A 23,826-nucleotide genomic window follows, 5' to 3' on the forward strand; every position below is an offset into this window, starting at 1 on the left:
CCGCCATCTGTGTATAGCGACGACTCTTAGTGCCTGAACTAACTATATCAGCTTAGCTGTACAGTTGTGGTGAACAAAATATATACATACTTATATATAACGTCTGTATATAGTGTAATAACACCACAAATGGTATTGTTGGGGATGAAAGTTTAGTGCGTGTGACCTTGAATGAGTGAGGGAGCCGCCAGCCGCCATCTGTGTATAGCGACGACTCTTAGTGCCTGAACTAACTATATCAGCTTAGCTGTACAGTTGTGGTGAACAAAATATACACAAACTTATATATAACGTCTGTATATAGTGTAATAACACCACAAATGGTATTGTTGGGGGAGAAAGTTTAGTGCGTGTGTTGAGGGAGTGGCAGTAAGTGGCTGGCTGGTGTGTGGCGGTAACTCCTCGTTGCTTTTCGACTCTCAATACCAACTTAGTGGTTCGTTATGGTGACCAAAAGATGCCAATACTTATATATAACCTGTGTATAGAGTGTAATAGCAGCAAAACTATTTGTTCATTGTTTTATAAACATAATAATTGAATCACTAATATGCACATCATACTTTTGAGTATAGCGATTATTAACCACTTTTATTATATAAATATATTACAATACACACTATTGAATAATATTACTGCAAAAAAACTAAGAAAAAATCAATCGGAGACATTGAAACAATTAGGTAATAATATCTTTGTGGCAACTCCCATCTGTCAACGCGGGTGACGCTGACCGGGTCTGACGACCGCTCTGTCAACGCCCACTTTTTGCCAGACTTCCTCGGTCAATTGCGCCCAAAATATGTCACCTACGATTTTTTTTATTTTTTCCGTGCTCAGGGGACACAAATTAACATGTCTAGAAGACGAAAAAAATTTTGTGAATTTTTTTTTCTTGCGCACAGGGGTGTAAATGTCCCAAGGACCCCTGAGCAGTGTAAGGGTTAATGTCATTATATAGGGTGATCCGGTTAGAGCACGTGGTAGCCTCAAACTAAAGGTAATTAAGCCAGGTCTTCATTGTTCCATGTATAGTGTTTTCTCTGATATACCTGTCATATATAGGATTCTGGCTTTACAGCTAGCGCCCTTTTAACAGGTCAAGACGAGGAAGCATATGCTTTGTGCATCAGTTACCAGGGTGATGGAAGCTACCTCAAAGAGGGAAAATGTGGTGTCTACATCCTGGTTATACCTGCTGTACAAATAAGATAAGGAACCTCGTCAATGTATGTAGTCTATTACTGTAGTTTGATTGGCTGCATATATATTTAATTAATTTAAACCCCCCCCTAATGTGTAGAGGATCGATTTGTGAGATTATGAGATTATTGCAGAAATACAGTCCACTTATCATTATACAAATTGCTATCGAAGTATATAAATTAACGTAAATAGAAATTCATATGATTTAAATAAATATAAATCTCACAGGTCGGTTCCCACAATGCATGATGGGTAAGCTATTCGATTTATGATCATTGATTAGTGTGTACCATATGCATATGTTTCATTTGCATGTATATTATTATGGTGTTGTGTAGTAAGTCAGTAATTGTGATTGCTGACTGATTGTCTGATGATGTCATTAGCATGCGGGGTATGCTAACTTCATCATTATGTTGGTGTGTTTGGGCAGTGTTGTTGTTTGGTATACGTTATATTACTGCCCTAGGAGCTGTGTTGATGATTTAAAGAGGTCCCTTTCATTATTCAGGGGAATTCACATTACTTAATGAGAGATCAATCAATAGATTGGTTAATCTGCCTAATTAGGAAAATTAATGCCAGCTGTCAGTGTAGCGACGGTGCCTTATGTTAACGTAAATTTTTTGCTAGAGTAGTGATTCCACACAGTAGTTCCTTGCAACTGTTGCAAGATACGGAGGGAGGGTGGGGCAGTAATGTAGGTATACTCTTGTTGTTACCAAACCGTGTCATTACTGTGAGGGGTACAGTAATTACCGTGCTGCAGAGAAGCTGCAATCGTATGTGGGCTGTGCATTTATTTTGTTATGCTACTGTAAGTGTGACCTATGTAACCTGGGGTTACTTTGTGTTTCTTTAAGTTGTTGTGATGACTTAAGGATTCATTGAGAGTTAAATCTCTTAAGAGATTCATTGGGAATTAACGACATAAGGGGTTGCATATTACTTAATGAGAGAGCTGTTAAGGTCGAGCTTGTTGAGATACGTTTCAGTTACAATTAATTGTCCGTGTGACAACTAATTGACCACTCTAGCTAATTCTGTAATTAGCATTCTCATCATGAATTCACATAGTGGGAAGGGACTGTCACAGTCTGACAGTATTTGTGTAAACATAATTTGCTCGAGACTAATTACCTTTCAGGGGTATAGCAATTAGTGAACCATGCTAATTAATGGAGTCATTAACGTCAAAGGTCTTGATGAATCGGTTATGCTAGCGAGGTCATGGAGTTAGCATAACTCGTTATATTAATCATATCCTGTCTGGTGACTGTGGATTAAGATGCACTTATGTTAATTAGGGTAATTAACACCTCGTCCGTGAATTCACAGTGTTTGATGAGACCTACTTAGGCAGTGCGGAGTGAGAAGTATTTATGTATGATTAATTATCGGTCCTGGTGACAGTTAATTAATTGCTCAGGATTAGTTAGGGTCATTAACGCTCATTAAAGTAAAGTTTGACAGACTGTTGAGAAGCTACCTAGGTAGTGGTAGGCTTAGTTAATGTAACTCGATTGGGATTTAATTAGTTGTCCGTTTGACATTAATTAGGAATTACTCACTGAATACTTGAAGGAGTCAAGTGTGATGTAATTTAAGAGACTTTGAGTTATTGTTAACAAGACGACTTGTGTTAAGAGAGACAAGTGTTGATGATTAACGTAGAGTACCATCATGTTGTTGTCTGAGAGAGACAAGTGTTTGTGATTAACGCAGAGTACCATCTTGTTGTTGTCTGAGAGAGACAAGTGTTTGTGATTAACGCAGAGTACCATCATGTTGTTGTCTGAGAGAGACAAGTGTTGATGATTAACGCAGAGTACCATCATGTTGTTGTCTAAGGGAGACAAGTGTTGATGATTAACGTAGAGTACCATCATGTTGTTGTCTAAGAGAGACAAGTGTTGATGATTAACGCAGAGTACCATCATGTTGTTGTCTAAGAGAGACAAGTGTTGATGATTAACGCAGAGTACCATCATGTTGTTGTCTAAGAGAGACAAGTGTTTGTGATTAACGTAAAGTACTTTGTTGCTGACTGTTCTGGACAGTCAATTAACGTAATTAATCACATAATCAATTTTGTAATTGATTAAGGCAATTTATTTTATTTATCGCCAGGTGACGGGAGTAAAGTAACTTGGGAATTACTGGAGAAGTGTCTCAGAATCCCACCTTGCCTGGCTTTGTTTACTGTTTACAGATGCAACTTCTTGCAGGGAGTTGCAAAGAGTGTTCACATTAGGTTGTTGTGATAGGGGGAGTCACTGTTGAACTACCCGCCTAGTTACGGGGGTGTCTCGCTTGGAGGGTTGGAGGACCCTTAAGATTGTGATTATAGTATCTGTTTACCGTGAAGCCGTGACAATATTGATTGCAAGCTTGCGTCATCAGTGGGCATCATTGTTCAGTTAGTTCATTTAGTAAGCCCGAATTTTCGGCAAGATGGAGACTGCTGTCATTTCTCGATGGGCTGCTGAATAGCTGTGTTGCAAGTGCTACTGGATAGACATTAACGTAACGAATCACGCCCCGTGGTGCAAACTAGGCTTGTGAATTATTTGTTTGCAATATTGCGTCGTCAGTGGGCACACCAGTGTTCAGGTTAGTTCAGTATGCAGCCGCACAGGAATGGACCGGAGTCGTTGCTATTTAGCTGTTGTTATAGTGCCACTTGATGGACATTAACGTAACGTAAACTCGATGTTGTAGTAGTTTAGTCTCTTGTAAATAAATTGTTTAGGTAGACAAGAATGGGTTATTTAACAAAGATGGCACACGCACAAGGGGACACAGGTGGAAGCTGAGTACCCAAATGAGCCATAGAGACATTAGCAAGAACTTTTTCAGTGTCAGAGTAGTTAGTAAAGGGAATGCATTAGGAAGTGATGTGGTGGAGGCTGACTCCAAACACAGTTTCAAATGTAGATATGACAGAGCCCAGTAGGCTCAGAAATCTGTACATCAGTTGATTGACGGATGAGAGGCGGGACCAAAGAGCCAGAGCTCAATCCCCGTAAGCACAATTAGGTGAGTACACACACACACACACACACGTACACACACACACACACACACGTACACACACAGTCAGTGCCCAGGGATCGTAGTCCAAGGGCCCGGGTTCAATTCCCGGTAGAGGAAGAAGCAGATGAGAAAAGTTTCTTTCACCTGAAGCCCCCTGTTCTCCAGGCAGTAAATAGGTACATGAGAATAAGACAGCTCATTCGGGCTACATATTTGTGCGTGCGAAAGAAATGTGTGTGATAGAGGAAAAATAGGTCTGGAGTTAGAAAGGCGGGGTCCAAGAGCTAACACCTCGATCCTAATGGCACTAATTGTAAATGCTCATAGCAAATACACACACGCATATACACGTACACACGCATATACACGTACAGACGCATATACACGTACACACGCATATACACGTACACACGCATATATTCACAAGAATAAACACAAATAAGAGGAGTGTTTCACCTAATTCTCCTCCTCACCTAGCTGTAAATATTTACCCTGGAGTTAGTCAGCTGCTACTGGCTGCATCCTGGGGATGTATGTATAAGTGAGATAACAAATTATGTAGTAGTCGATGAGGAACAATTATGTCGTGAGACGTTACACACGACAACCGACGGTTAGAAGGGCGGGATCCAGAGCCACGAGCTGGATCCTGTACACACACACACACATAGTAAATAGGAACAGTAAATACACACACACTTACATATAGCCCTCACTTGGCCCTCAGCCAACCTCTCCTCGAGATTCACTCTCAAAACACTAACCCCCCACCCCCCTCCACCCCCTCCGGCCCATCACCCCTCTACAGCCATTCAGCGCGCCACCCCCCCCCTTCCCCCGCTACTTGCATCAATTCCTCCCTAACCATCATCTAATCATCACAACCAGTACTTAATCTAACTTCTCATATACATCTCACACTAGTAGAAACAAATTAAAAACTATTTTCTAAGAACACAGGTAATATCGTGTCCAGTGAGTGCCTTAAGAAATGGTTTACAAATACTATAAGAGTTACAAATAAAGCAGAGGAAATAAAAGAGAGTTTGGGAAAAAATTCAGGATATTATTGCAGCAGTGGTAATCAAGATAAATATCATCTCATATGTAATATTTTCAGGAGGGATTACTAGCCATAACAAAAATAAAAGGATACAAATACAGGGGGGGGGATGTAACACTTCCAGTTAAAAACAAAAGTTTGACAGTGAAAGTTTGAGGAACTATAGTAATGCAACTATATACACAGTGTTGGAAGAATGCAGAAACGCACTTTGGGTGAGGCTAAAAGCTCTTGTACATTTTCAGTGTTACTTCTGAAGCAGTGGGCCCTTAACCCAGTGGTGGTGTGTGTTTCATCAGACCACTGACCATTTTTTGGAGTGTTGACAGGACCCACGGTGTCACCGCCTCATGTTGTTCCAGTTAAAGAGCCACTATGAGTTGTAAAAAAAAATAATAATGATGATGGGAGTACGTAACCTCCCCATTGTTTCAGTGGCTATTCATTAAAGGCCCAACTGAGTGTCGACAAATTATAATAGCTATCTTGAGAGGATTTCCAGGCTTAGAGTCCCCCGCAGCCCGGTCCTCGACTAGGCCTCCTTTTTGTTACACATTCCCAAGAAAGCAGCCCGTAGCAGCTGTCAAACTCACAGGTACCAATTTACTGTTAAGTGAATAGGCGCATCAGTGTGAAACAAACTCTGACCATTTGTTTCCGCCTCCACCGGGGATCGTACCCGGAACCTCAGAACTACGAATCCTGTCCACCTAGCTGTTAGGCCCCGTCAATGGGTGGAGATTACAGAATGCTTATTTCAAGTTGTTGATGTCTGACTGAAATTCAGTCATGCTCTGGACGACCATTTGGGGAAGAGGGAAAGCGGGAGAGGGAGGGAATTATCAGGGTAAAACGCCAAGCTATTACGACTATGTAGCACTTGAAAGGAATCAGGATAAGGATTTGGGATGGGACGGAGGGAAGGTAGTGGTGCCCAACCACTTGGACTGTCGGAGATTAAACGCCGAACTGCATGAAGGGAGACCGTCGATCTACTGTCCAGCCCAAGTGGTTGAGTTCGGGAGGTGGGAGATGGCGGTGAGTTTGAGGTCCAATGTGTTGGTACTAAGGATCCTTTGACAGTGACTGATAGAAGGAAAGTGACAACAGAGACTTACCTGACGGTGTGGGCAGTGCCTGACCTGGAGGGTGGCACTGACCTGGAAGGTGTGGACAGTGACTGACCTGGAGGGTGGCACTGAAATGGAGGGTGGCACTGACCTGGAGGGTGGCACTGACCTGGAGGGTGGCACTGACCTGGAGGGTGGCAATGACCTGGAGGGTGGCACTGACCTGGAGGGTGGCACTGACCTGGAGGGTGGCACTGACCTGGAGGGTGGCAATGACCTGGAGGGTGGCACTGACCTGGAGGGTGGCACTGACCTGGAGGGTGGCAACGACCTGGAGGGTGGCACTGACCTGGAGGGTGGCACTGACCTGGAGGGTGGCACTGACCTGGAGGGTGGCAATGACCTGGAGGGTGGCACTGACCTGGAGGGTGTGGACAGTGACAGTCTTGGCGGCGGGGGTCATGGGGTTGTCGTTGAGGTCGCCCACATGGACGGTGAGGGTGGTGGTGGCGGTGAGGGGCGGCCAGCCGGCGTCCGCCACCACCAGCGGCACCAGCAGGGAGCGCCGCTCCTCCCTGTCTAGCCCCGCCCGCGCCCACACCACGCCCACGCCACGCCCCTCGTCCCCTCCTGCAGGAAAACACAGTGGTTAATGTACCGGCTAGCACCCCCAAGCCATTCGTATTCCTTTAAGGAAGAACATAAGGGCGGGATACTGTATCAGCAACAACAATAATTCAATAGGTATATCAAGGCTCAGACACACACACACGCCCGGATTACGCTCTCAATACGCCCACAAACTGTTTCAGACGACAAACCGATAATCACTAAAGTCCATTGCAAGTCCAGAGTAAGTCCTTCAGATTTGTGTATCGGGCCGAGCAGCGTTGATGGTGTGGAGAGCACCGCTGCCTTCACTGCTGCTGTCGCCGGTCACTGCCGCCAGCCCCATACATATCACCACCACCATCACCAGCATCAGCAACCAGACAACCGTTACCACCAGCAACCTGACAACTATCACCACTACCACGAGCATCACCACCTGCAGCCCTATAACCTGCACCACCACCATCTCTGCTTCCATCACAACTACTACTAGTGCCACTACCACTAGCAGCTTCAATAGTACCACAGAGAGAGTGTTACATAAACGATGCCCAGAAAAATTATCAGAGGTTTTGCTTAATCCTGCACTTATGCTCTCGGGAGTGACTGTTCTAAGTGTGCCACGAAAGCTTGGCTGAAAGGAACAATGAATCTCTCCTCGAGATTCTCTCTCTGACCCCCAACGTCACCAACACTATCACCACTGGGAACACTGTTTCTGGGCAGTAACTTAGCTAATCAATATTATTATTAATAAGTATATTGTGACGATAATCTCTTTCAAGAGAGATTGAGCCTGCTCTTCCCTCCAAAGTACGTCACATCAACAGATAATATAGAAGATATATCCAGCAAGTATCTCCAAAACGTTTTGCCCAGAGAGCAAAACATATCCAGCCCACCGGCGCACCTGCTCGCCTCCGCCACCGTTAACAGGCAAACTGCTTGTCCATCGCCTGCCTGTCGCTGATTGGCTGGTGCCCAGTCGCACCTGCCCCACCACCCTCCGCCACAAGTTGATGTCTGGGCTGCAGCGACCCAGAGAAGGCAGAATATCCCAGTGCTCCTTGCAGTTGACACGTCTCATTGGTAGACTAAGCCTTGGCTTACGTGTACTAAGGGAGGTGGCAGCTCGAAGCCAATATTCCGGCACTATCATCATTTTCTTTGCCATTACTCACTTGTCTTAACGTAACTTTTCATTTGCCAGTGATTATTCTTATTATTTTGTTTGTTGATTTGTCTGTTATATTTTATTCTCAATTTTATTCATGTCTTGTTTTTCTAACGTAATTAAAATCTCATTGTTAAATTTACTTGTGTTTTGTGTGTCTTCCCATTACCTTACCACAGACGAAAGTTCCAGCTTTTCTCTTTTTTTTTCCTTTATGTGACGAGGCCCTGCCCCTAGCTTTTGAAACAGCCGAACACCAACGCTTTAGCATCACAATATATATATATATATATATATATATATATATATATATATATATATATATATATATATATATATATATATATATATATATATATATATATATAACTGAAAACTCACACCCCAGAAGTGACTCGAACCCATACTCCCAGGAGCCACGCAACTGGTATGTACAAGACGCCTTAATCCACTTGACCATCACGACCGGACATAATGAGGTGATAGCCGAGGCTATTTGAACCACCCCACCGCCGGCACTCGGATAGTAATCTTGGGCATAGCATTTTACCAAATCACCTCATTCTTTGGGGCACACGTGAGGAACATAAATGCGAACAAGCCTGAATGGTCCCAAGGACAATATGCAACTGAAAACTCACACCCCAGAAGTGACTCGAACCCATACTCCCAGGAGCCACGCAACTGGTATGTACAAGACGCCTTAATCCACTTGACCATCACGACCGGACATAATGAGGTGATAGCCGAGGCTATTTGAACCACCCCACCGCCGGCACTCGGATAGTAATCTTGGGCATAGCATTTTACCAAATCACCTCATTCTTTGGGGCACACGTGAGGAACACAAATGCGAACAAGCCTGAATGGTCCCCAGGACAATATGCAACTGAAAACTCACACCCCAGAAGTGACTCGAACCCATACTCCCAGGAGCCACGCAACTGGTATGTACAAGACGCCTTAATCCACTTGACCATCACGACCGGACATAATGAGGTGATAGCCGAGGCTATTTGAACCACCCCACCACCGGCACTCGGATAGTAATGTTGGGCACAGCATTTTACCAAATCACCTCATTCTTTGGGGCACACGTGAGGAACACAAATGCAAACAAGCCTGAATGGTCCCCAGGACAATATGCAACTGAAAACTCACACCCCAGAAGTGACTCGAACCCATACTCCCAGGAGCCACGCATCTGGTATGTACAAGACGCCTTAATCCACTTGACTATCACGACCGGACATAATGAGGTGATAGCCGAGGCTATTTGAACCACCCCACCGCCGGCACTCGGATAGTAATCTTGGGCATAGCATTTTACCAAATCACCTCATTCTTTGGGGCACACGTGAGGAACACAAATGCGAACAAGCCTGAATGGTCCCCAGGACAATATGCAACTGAAAACTCACACCCCAGAAGTGACTCGAACCCATACTCCCAGGAGCCACGCAACTGGTATGTACAAGACGCCTTAATCCACTTGACCATCACGACCGGACATAATGAGGTGATAGCCGAGGCTATTTGTACCACCCCACCGCCGGCACTCGGATAGTAATCTTGGGCATAGCATTTTACCAAATCACCTCATTCTTTGGGGCACACGTGAGGAACACAAATGCGAACAAGCCTGAATGGTCCCCAGGACAATATGCAACTGAAAACTCACCCCAGAAGTGACTCGAACCCATACTCCCAGGAGCCACGCAACTGGTATGTACAAGACGCCTTAATCCACTTGACCATCACGACCGGACATAATGAGGTGATAGCCGAGGCTATTTGAACCACCCCACCACCGGCACTTGGATAATAATCTTGGGCATAGCATTTTACCAAATCACCTCATTCTTTGGGGCACACGTGAGGAACACAAATGCGAACAAGCCTGAATGGTCCCCAGGACAATATGCAACTGAAAACTCACACCCCAGAAGTGACTCGAACCCATACTCCCAGGAGCCACGCAACTGGTATGTACAAGACGCCTTAATCCACTTGACCATCACGACCGGACATAATGACGTGATAGCCGAGGCTATTTGAACCACCCCACCTCCGGCACTTGGATAGTAATCTTGGGCATAGCATTTTACCAAATCACCTCATTCTTTGGGGCACACGTGAGGAACACAAATGCGAACAAGCCTGAATGGTCCCCAGGACAATATGCAACTGAAAACTCACACCCCAGAAGTGACTCGAACCCATACTCCCAGGAGCCACGCAACTGGTATGTACAAGACGCCTTAATCCACTTGACCATCACGACCGGACATAATGAGGTGATAGCCGAGGCTATTTGAACCACCCCACCGCCGGCACTCGGATAGTAATCTTGGGCATAGCATTTTACCAAATCACCTCATTCTTTGGGGCACACGTGAGGAACATAAATGCGAACAAGCCTGAATGGTCCCAAGGACAATATGCAACTGAAAACTCACACCCCAGAAGTGACTCGAACCCATACTCCCAGGAGCCACGCAACTGGTATGTACAAGACGCCTTAATCCACTTGACCATCACGACCGGACATAATGAGGTGATAGCGAAGGCTATTTGAACCACCTCACCGCCGGCACTCGGATAGTAATCTTGGGCATAGCAGTTTACCAAATCACCTCATTCTTTGGGGCACACGTGAGGAACACAAATGTGAACAAGCCTGAATGGTCCCCAGGACAATATGCAACTGAAAACTCACACCCCAGAAGTGACTCGAACCCATACTCCTAGGAGCCACGCAACTGGTATGTACAAGACGCCTTAATCCACTTGACCATCACGACCGGACATAATGAGGTGATAGCCGAGGCTATTTGAACCACCCCACCGCCAGGCTTGTTCGCATATATATATATATATATATATATATATATATATATATATATATGTATATATATATATATATATATATATATATATATATATATATATATATATATATATATATATATATATATATATATGTCGTACTTAGTAGCCAGAACGCAGAGAGAAAGGAGAGTTGTGCCTTAAGCATAGACACTGTGTCTTCCCATATTAACAGGGACTTGATGAAATTAAGGTCTAAATGACCCCTCACTTGCTCTAGTGCTCTTGGGAGGTGGTGATCTTTGGTGTATTTAAATACTCCGAAATTACCATCTCTTTTAAGGGTCTGAGCAGGTGGTGGAGCGGGTTAAGGCGTACCTGTTATGCCAGTTGCTGGAAGGCTTCTGTGCTGGCTAGGGTTCGAGTCTCCTGGTGGGAAAGTGTTCTAAAGTTGTATACTTCACTCTCGTGTTTAGGAGAGTTGTGCCTTAAGTATAGACACTGTGTCTTCCCATATTAACAGGGACTTGATGAAATTAACGTCTAAATGACCCCTCACTTGCTCTAGTGCTCTTGGGAGGTGGTGATCTTTGGTGTATTTAAATACTCCGAAATTACCATCTCTTTTAAGGGTCTGAGCAGGTGGTGGAGCGGGTTAAGGCGTACCTCTTATGCCAGTTGCTGGAAGGCTTCTGTGCTGGCTAGGGTTCGAGTCTCCTGGTGGGAAAGTGTTCTAAAGTTGTATACTTCACTCTCGTGTTTAGGAGAGTTGTGCCTTAAGCATAGACACTGTGTCTTCCCATATTAACAGGGACTTGATGAAATTAACGTCTAAATGACCCCTCACTTGCTCTAGTGCTCTTGGGAGGTGGTGATCTTTGGTGTATTTAAATACTCCGAAATTACCCTCATTTAAGGGTCTGAGCAGGTGGTGGAGCGGGTTAAGGCGTACCTGTTATGCCAGTTGCTGGAAGGCTTCTGTGCTGGCTAGGGTTCGAGTCTCCTGGTGGGAAAGTGTTCTAAAGTTGTATACTTCACTCTCGTGTTTAGGAGAGTTGTGCCTTATATATATATATATATATATATATATATATATATATATATATATATATATATATATATATATATATATATATATATATATATATATATATATATAAACAATAGATAAAATGGAGATTTTATCAACTGATATGTTGTCTATCGACATGTTATTTTTTTGTGACATTCTGGTTGCCGCTATAGTCATGATGGCTTAGTACTTTCTCCTGATAATTACCTCTGGTTGCCCCCTAACAACTCACTCTTGTCGTGGGTGACTCTGAAGGTGTCGAGGACGTGCTGGGGCGCCCTGGGGTCGAGGGCTACGGTGAAGGGCGGCCCGTGGCCCTGGCGCCAGTCGTCAGGGTCCCCAAGCCTCACCCGGGCCACCACCTGGGCCCCGCCGTTCTCCACCACCTCCACCTCCCGCGGCACCGCCAGGAACGGCGGGTTGTCGTTCACGTCCGTCACATTCACCTGCAGGAAGAGCTCTCAGCCAGGGTGAGGTCAAAGAGATAGTAAATACAAACACATCCTTCTGAAGTGGTCAACCGAAATAGTAAGAAAAAACACACTTTGGCTGGGAAACATATTAGGAAAAGAAGCCAGATAGGGACATTCAAAACGATGTAAACTTGACGAAACATCTGGATGTTACTGTGCATACAGACTAGTTTGTGATTAGTGCTTATACAGCGATAATATGTGTACTTAGAGTGCTGATACAGTGATTACGTTTACTCACGGTGCTGATACAGTGATAAAATGTGTAATTACAGTACTGATACAGTGACAACAAGTATACTTACAGTGAGGGTGGCTGTGGCAGTCCTGGGTGGGGTGCCATCGTCCAACGCCCACACCAGCACGGAGTGGGCGGCCGCTGTCTCGCGATCCAGGCCGCCCACAACCCAGACCGCCCCCGACCCGTCTACACTGAACTGTCGTCTGGGGTCACTGTCCTCTGCTATCTTGTAGCGCACGCGGCTGTGTCCTCCCTGCGGTTAGTGGCGGGTATTAGTGTAGGACACCTGACTGTGTCCTCCCTGCGGTTAGTGGCGGGTATTAGTGTAGGACACCTGGCTGTGTCTTCCCTGCGGTTAGTGGCGGGTATTAGTGTAGGACACCTGGCTGTGTCCTCCCTGCGGTTAGTGGCGGGTATTAGTGTAGGACACCTGGCTGTGTCCTCCCTGCGGTTAGTGGCGGGTATTAGTGTAGGACACCTGGCTGTGTCCTCCCTGCGGTTAGTGGCGGGTATTAGTGTAGGACACCTGGCTGTGTCTTCCCTGCGGTTAGTGGCGGGTGTTAGTGTAGGACACCTGGCTGTGTCCTCCCTGTGGTTAGTGGCGGGTAATAGTGTAGGACACCTGGCTGTGTCCTCCCTGCGGTTAGTGGCAGGTGTTAGTGTAGCACACCTGGCTGTGTTCTCTTTGGGGTAATAACAACTAGAGATTCTTTATGACACCTCTACAAAGAGGTAACGAACACTTTCGGTCAATCTTCAGCTACCACGAGTCAGACTCCAACAACGTCACTGGATACACTCCGGCTCGTTTTCTAACATGGTTTACTATAAGAACGATCACATGGTTTTCACTGCTTACTTGATCATTTACATTGACTTATTTTGGAATATCAGGACGACCAAACTGGGGCGCTACTCTTCGACTTCTGCAAGACTGCGAAATCTATCTTTTTCCCTCAGCAGTGAACTATACCTAACTTTCACTCGACTAAGTGAATCTTCTTTTCGTTAACGAATCACTGTTTTCGATTGAACCTTCAGCTTTTGCAATTAGCTTAATTAGGTCAAATATGAGGTTGATGATGCAAGTGACGTCAGAAATCTATTGAACGTCATTCTAACTGCCCAGAAAAAAATTACTTTCACATATACTGCACCAAGTTAACCTCATTTAAAAGTCCTAACATAAATAATGCTTCTGGGGTCTCTGATGTCAGATTTAAGTTCACGCGGCTTAAAACGGGTTCCTGTTTTAGGATGGTAATAGTGATAACCTTGTTACAGCGGTAACAGGGTTACCCCTGATAACACCGCAGGTATCGTTGTGGTTATGACGTCTCAGGTGCTCATGTTGTCAGGGGCGCCACCAGTGCCCATGTGGTCAGGGGCGCCACCAGTGCCCATGTGGTCAGGGGCGCCGCCGGTGCCCATGTGGTCAGGGGCGCCGCCAGTGTCCATGTGGTCAGGGGCGCCGCCAGTGTCCATGTGGTCAGGGGCGCCGCCAGTGTCCATGTGGTCAGGGGCGCCGCCAGTGTCCATGTGGTCAGGGGCGCCACCAGTGTCCATGTGGTCAGGGGCGCCGCCAGTGCCCATGTGGTCAGGGGCGCCGCCAGTGTCCATGTGATCAGGGGCGCCACCAGTGTCCATGTGGTCAGGGGCGCCGCCAGTGTCCATGTGGTCAGGGGCGCCGCCAGTGTCCATGTGGTCAGGGGCGCCGCCAGTGTCCATGTGGTCAGGGGCGCCGCCAGTGTCCATGTGGTCAGGGGCGCAGCCAGTGTCCATGTGGTCAGGGGCGCCGCCAGTGTCCATGTGGTCAGGGGCGCCGCCAGTGTCCATGTGGTCAGGGGCGCCGCCAGTGTCCATGTGGTCAGGGGCGCCGCCAGTGTCCATGTGGTCAGGGGCGCCACCAGTGTCCATGTGGTCAGGGGCGCCGCCAGTGTCCATGTGGTCAGGGGCGCCGCCAGTGTCCATGTGGTCAGGGGCGCCGCCAGTGTCCATGTGGTCAGGGGCGCCACCAGTGTCCATGTGGTCAGGGGCGCCACCAGTGTCCATGTGGTCAGGGGCGCCGCCAGTGCCCATGTGGTCAGGGGCGCCGCCAGTGCCCATGTGGTCAGGGGCGCCACCAGTGCCCATGTGGTCAGGGGCGCCACCAGTGCCCATGTGGTCAGGGGCGCCACCAGTGCCCATGTGGTCAGGGGCGCCACCAGTGCCCATGTGGTCAGGGGCGCCACCAGTGCCCATGTGGTCAGGGGCGCCACCAGTGCCCATGTGGTCAGGGGCGCCAACAGTGTCCATGTGGTCAGGGGCGCCGCCAGTGTCCATGTGGTCAGGGGCGCCGCCAGTGCCCATGTGGTCAGGGGCGCCGCCAGTGTCCATGTGGTCAGGGGCGCCGCCAGTGTCCATGTGGTCAGGGGGCGCCGCCAGTGTCCATGTGGTCAGGGGCGCCGCCAGTGTCCATGTGGTCAGGGGCGCCGCCAGTGCCCATGTGGTCAGGGGCGCCACCAGTGCCCATGTGGTCAGGGGCGCCACCAGTGCCCATGTGGTCAGGGGCGCCACCAGTGCCCATGTGGTCAGGGGCGCCACCAGTGCCCATGTGGTCAAGGGCGCCACCAGTGCCCATGTGGTCAGGGACACCGCAGGTGTAAATATGCAGTTACATAACCTTCCTCCCACCCATAAATTCCATCCCATTTTTATATACATATTATATAGATTTCACGTCTGTGACGGAAAAAAAACATACTTTTTTCGAAAAACTGTATTTTTCAAGTGTTTTTCATGGGAGGGAAATCTCTGAAACCTCTTTACCGATTGCTTTAAAATTTTGACACAATGTTGCATTCGAATAAGCGCATGTTTTTATATTCCTACTATATGCATGCCACACCTGTGTCAGGAAAAAAATCGTTCATTTATTAAGAAACAGCGCCATCTGTTGCATGTAAGAGCCACACATGCTATACTAAATGTGTTACGATTCCATTTCAGTGTTTCTGATTGCATTGACATATATAATTTTCATAGATTTCGATTGATTTTCATTTTGATTTAAATATTTTGTGTGACATTGAGTTTTACTTGAGCTGTGTTGTTTACTATACCGTTCATTTCCTGAGTATAGTTTATTTTTGTATTTTTTTCATTTTTTATTTCGTTTTTTAAATGTTTTTCTTATATTTCATTAATGGGAGCATCAGATCATTTAATGTTCCCAATTTTCTAATGGGAATATCAGATCGTTTGGGAATGCATCAAACGAGGGAGTGGGGAATGTTGGGGGGAAAGGGGGGGGGGAGTTGGAGAGGATGTGGAGGACGAGGGGACAGGGAAGGGGGGTAATAGTGGGGAGGACGAAGGAACAGGGGAGTTGGGGATGGTGGGGAGGAGGAGGGGACGGTGGAGTGGGAAGTGGTTAGGTGAACAAGCGGACGCTGGAGTGGGGAATGTTAGGGAGGACAAAGGGATGGTGGAGGGGGGGGGGGGAATAGTGGGAAGGACGACGGGACAGGGGAGTGGGGAATGGTTAGAAGAGGGGACGAGTGCGTGAGGAATGGTTGGAAGGATGAGGGGGAAAAAACATGGGGAATGGTGGGCAGGACTGGGAGATAAAGGAAGGTTGCTGTGGCTCAGCAACGCACATGCGTTGCTCAGCCACAGCAACGCGTGGCCGGGTACAGCTAGTAAACTATATAAATATAATGTAAATGTTCAAAATCGCTAATCTCCGAAAGCTCTTCACTGATTGCTTTGAAATTTTGATACGGCATTCCATTCGTAGCTGAGCGTGTTTCTATATACATGTTAAATAGATGTCAAGTATGTGACAGGTAAAAAAATGTTTAAAAAAAAAAACTATGCCTGTCATGAGTGAAATCTCCGAAACCTCTATACCAATTGCTTTGAAATTTTGACTCAATGTTGCATTTGAATACACGTGCGTTTTTATATACCTACTATATAGATGCCACCCCTGTGACTGGTAAAAAGTATGTTTTTTGGGTAAAACAGCGCTCTCTGTTGCCCGTATAAGCTACACACGCTATACTAAATATGTTACGATTACATTTCAATATTTCCAGTTGCATTGATAAATTGAATTTTCATAGATATTTATTTATTTTAATTTTTATTTAATTAATTTGTGTGACATTGTGTTGGAATTGAGCTGTGTTGTATACTATACCATCATTTTGTGAGTAGAGTTTATTTTTTTATTTTCTTGATTGTTTTTATTTCGTTTTTTAACTGTTCTTATTTTTCAATGATGGGAACATCAGATCATTTGATGTTTCCATTTGTCTGATGGGAACATCAGATCATTTGGGAATGCATCAGACGAGGGAGTGGACAATGGTGGGGAGGACGAGAAAACGAGAGTGAGGGATGGTGGGGAAGACGAGGGGAAGGAGGAGGGGTGTAATGGTGGGGAGGACGAGGGGACAGGGGAATGGGGAATGGTTGGGACGATGTGGGAACGGGGGAAGGGGGGGGGAATGGTGGGGAGGACAGGGGGACAGGGGACGGTTGCTGAGGCTCATGACTCTTCATATTATTATATTATATAATTATATATTAAAATAATGTGAAGTATATTATTATAATATATATAATTTAATAATATATAATATTATAATATTATTGTAATATTATTATAATATTATATAATATGATGAAGAACGTAAAGAAAAAATGAGTGAATCAAGGTAAGTGGTGAATGGTAAAAATGATAAGTATCACAGACATAAGTTAAATCAATTAAAATATGAAAGATGCTAACAGATCTACTCAAACGGAAAACGGGAAAGCAATGATCAACAACGGAAACTCTTGGTTTCTGGGGATCACTCACTCCATCTCTGTCCCGGGCGACGAAGGTGGCGAGGAGGGTGCCCGGGGGCGTGTCCTCCGGCAGGGTGAGGTGGGCCTGGTCGCTGCTGAAGGTAGGGGTGTTGTCGTTGTCGTCCACCAGTCGCAGGTTCACCCAGGTACCGTCAACGTGATACTTGTCTTCCCAGCCGTCGTTCCCCTGGTGTAAAACATGTGAGAAGGGAAGGCAGGTGTCTTCTTTGCTGACTAGTTTTAGGAGTTTATTGACTAGGACAATAACGGCTTCTCCAATGGTTTCATCGAAGACATCATAAGAAGGAAAGTGAAAAGCCATGCAACCTCCGAAGAGACAACTAACACAACACCTATACCCCCTATTAGACTATTTTACAGGAACTTCTTTTCCACAGCTCATAAAACGGAGGAAAGGGTCCTGAAAGATATTGTTAATTGAAACGTTATCCCTACAGACAAAAATCAGAGGATACAACTGACGATTTACTATAAAACCAGAAAAACGGCCAGCCTACTCATGAGAAACTCTCCAGACACAAAACAGAAAGCTTTAAAAGAGACTAACGTCGTCTATGCCTTCAAATGCCCACTTGGGGACTGTAAGCTCCAAAAAACCCAGTATATAGGCAAGACAACAACATCTCTTTCTAGGCGTTTAACGATGCATAAGCAACAGGGCTCCATTAAGGAACATATAATCTCTTCCCATAACCAAACCATCGCCAGAGAAATCCTAGTAAACAACACAGAAATCATCGATAGATACAGCGATAGCAGGCGGCTTGACGTTTGCGAGGCACTACACATCAAGAAGTCAACACCAGCAATCAACAGCCAATTATTGCACAACTATATTCTACCCACCTCAAGACTCCGCTCCAATATAGAAGCATCAAGAAATATGGACCAATAGGCTTTCTACAAACACTTCTATTCAATACCCATTGTTTCTGTTCTGTCTTGTGTTGATACTTTTAATACCCTATTAATATCCCCTAGTGTTCTGTCTTGTGTTAATGCCACATCACCCTTCCCACCTCACTCAAATGTAGATATAAAATCAGGGAAACGCAAGTTCTAATCAGTTGTGTATTTGTGAAGTCTTTGAAAATGTAATAAGTTTTACGAAACGCGCCCGTGTCGCGTCAAGACTAGAAATAAAAATGAATTTTGGAGAAGTGATTTTTGATTTACCTCCAACAGTGAAGCGTAATGTACGAAAGATTGAGAAAATTCGTGTTAGAATTATTAATCTTACTTTTTCGGTCATATTTAATAATATATGTCTACAGGAAAGACTGCTACCAAAATATACTAATATATATATATATATATATATATATATATATATATATGTATATATATATATATATATATATATATATATATATATATGTATATATATATATATATATATATATATATATATATATATATATATATATATATATATATATATATATATATATATACCTTGTGGTTTTTCACTGAACACTAATATTATCTTCTCCTACCACCCCCATTCTTTTGTATGTACACATATATATTTACTTATTTTAACTTTGTTACAAAAAAGGAGTTACATAGGGGTTACAAAGATGGTTATCATAGGTTGTCGAGTTCCTCCAGCTCCTCAGATGGCGGGCAGGAACCCTGGATGCAGTGCGCATTTCCCCTCTGTATCGCCACACTGAGGCGCTGGAAAAGAAAGCTTGCAGCTCTTGGGCTACTAGGTACAACATATATATATATTGTGACGATAATCTCCTTCAAGAGATTGAGCCTGCTCTTCCCTCCATAATTACGTCTTCACAATTATATAAAAAGACTATGGAAGAAATGTCCAACAACGACAACAACACCAGCAAGGCTTGCCAGGGTGAGCAGAAACGTATGCAGCCAGCCACCTGGTCGAACTCCAACCACCAAACTACCCGTTGATCGCTACGGCTCCGCAGATTGGTCGCCGGTCTGGCTGCACCTGCCTCGCCCCCCCCCAATACTACCTGATGTCTGGGGTCGCCCCAACATCAGTCTCCAGAATGTTCAGTGCTTTCGTAGCCAGCACTCCTCCCAGCTAGACTCTAGAGTGTACTGAGAGAGGTGGTGGCTTTAAGCCAATATTCCAGCACCTCCCACTTAACTTTTGTATTGCACTTCTTGTTATTTTGCCTTAACGTAACTTTTCATTGTGTCATCTAATTATTCTTATTATTTTGATTGATTTTATTATAAGAATTTGTTTGTGCATTATTTTCATGTTTTGATTTATTTAACGTCATTAAAATTTCATTGTTAAAGTTTTACTTGTGTTTTGTGTGTCTTCTCCTTACCTTACCACAGACGAAGTTCCAGTTTTTCTATTTTTTTTATAACTATGTGACGAGGCCATACCCCTAGCCTTAAACAGCCGAACACCAACGCGTTACCGTCACAAGTTATATGGGGGCCTGTCCTAGGAGCTTCACTCAGGTACTGGTGCCAAGTGGTAATTTATGGTAAGCGTATTTAACTTTGTTAACGTAGCTTTACTATTTTTCATTCAATTTCATTTTTTATAAGGTGCGGTGTATTGTGCATTACGAGAGTAACATATAGTGAAGGTGAGACAACTTTGGATTACGTGGTGACTGTAGGCCGCAGTCATACTCTTAATTGGTCATCTCTCCCTCCTTGTTATTACTCGTGTTTACCATCTATGTCCCTTGAATATTTCTCATTCTGACAGATCATCATATTGGTACCCTGGTACTGTGGTCTGCCCCGGGTCAAGAGTACCCAATCTTCTGCAATCTGACTGTAGGAGGATAAAGAGGGCCATAGTTCCTCTAGCTCGAACTTTAGTTGCTGAATTGGGACCTCAGCAGCAGTTCTCGTCACCAGTTGACACCTCGCACCCCTACACGTCAGTCAGAGATGATGATACATACAACGGTAGGGAATTAGCTTATTTTTTCAGAGCACAAAAGTTCGCTAATTCTGTAAGTATCATATTAAATTCAGTAGGAAAAACTTGCTTTATGTCCTATAGAGACTTGGCAAGGTATGCCTACATCCTTGGACTACCAATTTTACTTTTGAAGCATTTAACTGTTTCATTTGTTTTCGAAACTTTGTTTCATTTGTTAGTAGGATTTTCTTGCCCTTATTCTCTTACATGAGTACCGGGTACAAGATTTCCTGCGCCCTTGATTTAATTTAATCATTTAATATCTTTCACTTAACGTTAATTGTTAAAGATCACACAGGATAGGTGCCAGTTGCCACGTTGTCCTGTTTCTGACATTTCATTATTGAACATTCGTGTACCTTTATTTGCTAATTTCACCATGTTTCGTCTCCAAACTTTCCGTGCAAATCCAGCAGGTGAAATAGGGACTTTAAGTCGTGCCAAGAGGACTGAATTACAAACTCTTGCACATGAGTATCAACTAGAAGTTCCCTACCAAGCCAACAAAAATGACCTACACAACCTGTTGCTGGATTACTATTTAGAGCAAAGTAAGATAGACTCTGAAACTCATGAAACTTACTATATTGCAGATAAAACTGATTTGGCAACGCTGAAACTCAAACTAGAGCTGGCCAAGATTGAACGTGAGCAGCAAAGGGAAGCCCTCGAACAACAAGAACGAGCTGCTGCCATACGAAGAGAAGAACAAGAACGCGAAGCTGCTTTGAGGAGAGACGAACAAGAACGCGAAGTCGCATTGAGGAGGGAAGAACAAGAACGAGAAATCACCCTCAGAGAACGTGAAGCTGCTTTGAGGAGAGAAGAACACGAACGCGAGGTCGCATTACTCCGTGAACGTGAACGAGTACAGCTTGAAACCAAACAACGCGAGTTGGAAATACAACGCGAACATGACAAGCAACAAGCGACTCTGGCTCTAGAGTGTCGTCAACGCGAAATCTCCTTGGAAACTTCACACTTCACCCAACGCCAGCAAGCTACTGCCAATCTTCCCGTCAGTTTTAATATATCACATGCAAGTAAGTTAATGCCATCCTTTGTAGAAGCAGAAGTTGATGTTTTTTTCACCACCTTTGAAACCCTTGCTAATCAACTCAGTTGGCCTGTCAACCAATGGGCCACACTTCTCAGAGTCCATCTTACAGGTAGAGCTGCAGTCACACTCAGTACTTTGGCGTCTGAGAATGACTACTACACTCTGAAACAAGCAGTGTTGGACGCCTACCTCCTCTCTACTGAAAGTTATAGAAGGAAATTCCGTGACCACCTGAAGGCAAGTACCACTACCTTCCTCGAGTTTGCTAACACGAAACGGAGGTATTTCATGAAATGGCTGGAAGCAGCACATGTCTCTACTTTTACAGAACTCGTCAACCTGATGCTTGTTGAAGAATTCTTGAGACGTGTGCCGCCTCCTGTCCGCCTCTACTTAGCAGATAAAGAAGAAACCGACTACCTGAAGTGTGCTAAGTCGGCTGACACTTACAGCCTCATCCACCGGCTGACACCTGAACCATCCTCCAGTAAGAAGTCGTGGTACAGTTACGAGAAGGTGAGCCCCGATCAAGCTGGTTCACAACTGTACTGCAAGTATTGTAGACTCTATGGACATACCATAGACAAGTGTGGTAAGTCTCAATACAAGGGAACCACTGACCAACAACGACCCAAACCAACTCCTCCTAAGTCCGGTAAGCCTGTGATGAATGTTGGTGTTGATGTTAATGATCTTTCTCTTTTCAGTAACCACCTGTATACTGGAACTGTCTCTGCCAACGGTTCAAATCCGGAGGGACGTTTCAAATTGAAGATCTTGAGGGACACAGCGGCTCTACAATCGATCATCTTGAAGTCGGCTGTGCCCAACATAGTCTACACCGGGGAAACAGTCTTCATCACTGACCTCACTGCTACCACTCCATACCCTCTCGCCAGAGTCCACCTGGATTGTCCCTACGTGAACGGGGAAGTCCAAGTCGCCGTCAGGGAAAAGCCTTTTCCCATGCCTGGAGTGCAACTTCTCCTAGGCAACGACTTGGCAGAAGACCTGCAACCGACCAACCTGATCGTCATGGACAAACCCCAGGTGTGTAACTCTGTGCCCATAAACCCTATTCTTGAGTATGTTCCAGCAGAGGTTCAAGAGAGAGATGAAGTTTCTCCTCCGGTTCTCGTGACCACCCGTGCACAAGCCGCACGTCCACAGCCAGCTGACTCTACTGCTACCGCTGTCCCTCAAGACCCTCAGAAACTACCCCCGCATCTGACCAAGTTGGAGTTCCGTAAGTTGCAGAGGGAAGATCTTACTTTAACACCATTGTTTTTCCAGGCTGAGACTCAACCCGACAGTATTCCTGGGTTCTTCCTAGAGAACGACTTGCTCTACCGCAGATATAGACCCAGTAAACTGAAGGAGGAGGACGATTGGGCCAACACCGAACAACTTGTGATTCCCACCAGCCTGCGGCCCACTATTCTACACCTGGCCCACGGAGCATTCTCCCACTACGGCTTCAACAAGACTTACCATGGGATTCGCCAAGACTACTACTGGCCAGGTATGGTAAACAACGTCAAACAGTACGTAAAACAGTGTCATACATGTCAGATGGCAGGCAAACCGAACGTCTCCATTCCCAGAGCACCACTGATTCCCATACAGGTGCCTGCGGAACCTTTCCACAGACTCATAATAGACTGTGTTGGTCCTTTACCTCGGACCAGTTCAGGTAACGCCTACATCCTAACCATCCTGTGTCCTACCACCAGATTTCCCATAGCAGTTCCAGTGAAGAACATCACGGCTGCTACGGTTATCAAACATCTATTGAAGATCTTCACTCAATACGGATTTCCCAGGGAGATCCAAAGTGACTGTGGCACCAACTTCACCAGTGATCTCTTCAAAAGGACACTGGAGGAGTTCAACATCAAACAGGTATTGTCCAGCCCCTATCATCCTGCTTCACAGGGTTCTCTTGAACGTAGTCATCAGACCATCAAAGCACTCTTGAAAAAGTTTTGTAGTGAAACCTCAAAGGATTGGGATAAGCAGATTGACCTAATAATGTGTATTTTCAGAAGTCTCCCCAATGAGTCCCTAGGAGTATCTCCTTATGAGATGCTCTACGGCCGTAAGTGCCGTACTCCCCTTAAGGCTTTCAAAGACTCTCTCAGAGATGCCACCTTCAGTGAGCATCAGAATGTGCCCCAGTTTCTTCAAAACCTTCAACA

The 23,826-nt window shown here is 45.2% G+C and overlaps 1 protein-coding gene across 1 annotated transcript in view; it reads right to left on the reverse strand.

The window, feature by feature from the left end:
- The window catches only part of LOC138349713 (putative neural-cadherin 2), a 419,993-nt gene that overhangs the window by 166,620 nt on the left and 229,547 nt on the right, over nucleotides 1-23,826 (reverse strand). The window contains exons 9-12 of the mRNA XM_069339617.1: nucleotides 17,626-17,802; nucleotides 12,841-13,029; nucleotides 12,295-12,508; nucleotides 6,761-7,005 (exon numbers count right to left, since the gene is read on the reverse strand). Coding sequence (XP_069195718.1) covers nucleotides 6,761-7,005; nucleotides 12,295-12,508; nucleotides 12,841-13,029; nucleotides 17,626-17,802 — 825 coding nt within the window. The remainder of the gene's footprint in view (nucleotides 1-6,760; nucleotides 7,006-12,294; nucleotides 12,509-12,840; nucleotides 13,030-17,625; nucleotides 17,803-23,826) is intronic.

The sequence above is a fragment of the Procambarus clarkii genome, chromosome 42 (genome assembly GCF_040958095.1).
Source record: "Procambarus clarkii isolate CNS0578487 chromosome 42, FALCON_Pclarkii_2.0, whole genome shotgun sequence".
Taxonomy (NCBI): Eukaryota; Metazoa; Arthropoda; class Malacostraca; order Decapoda; family Cambaridae; genus Procambarus; species Procambarus clarkii.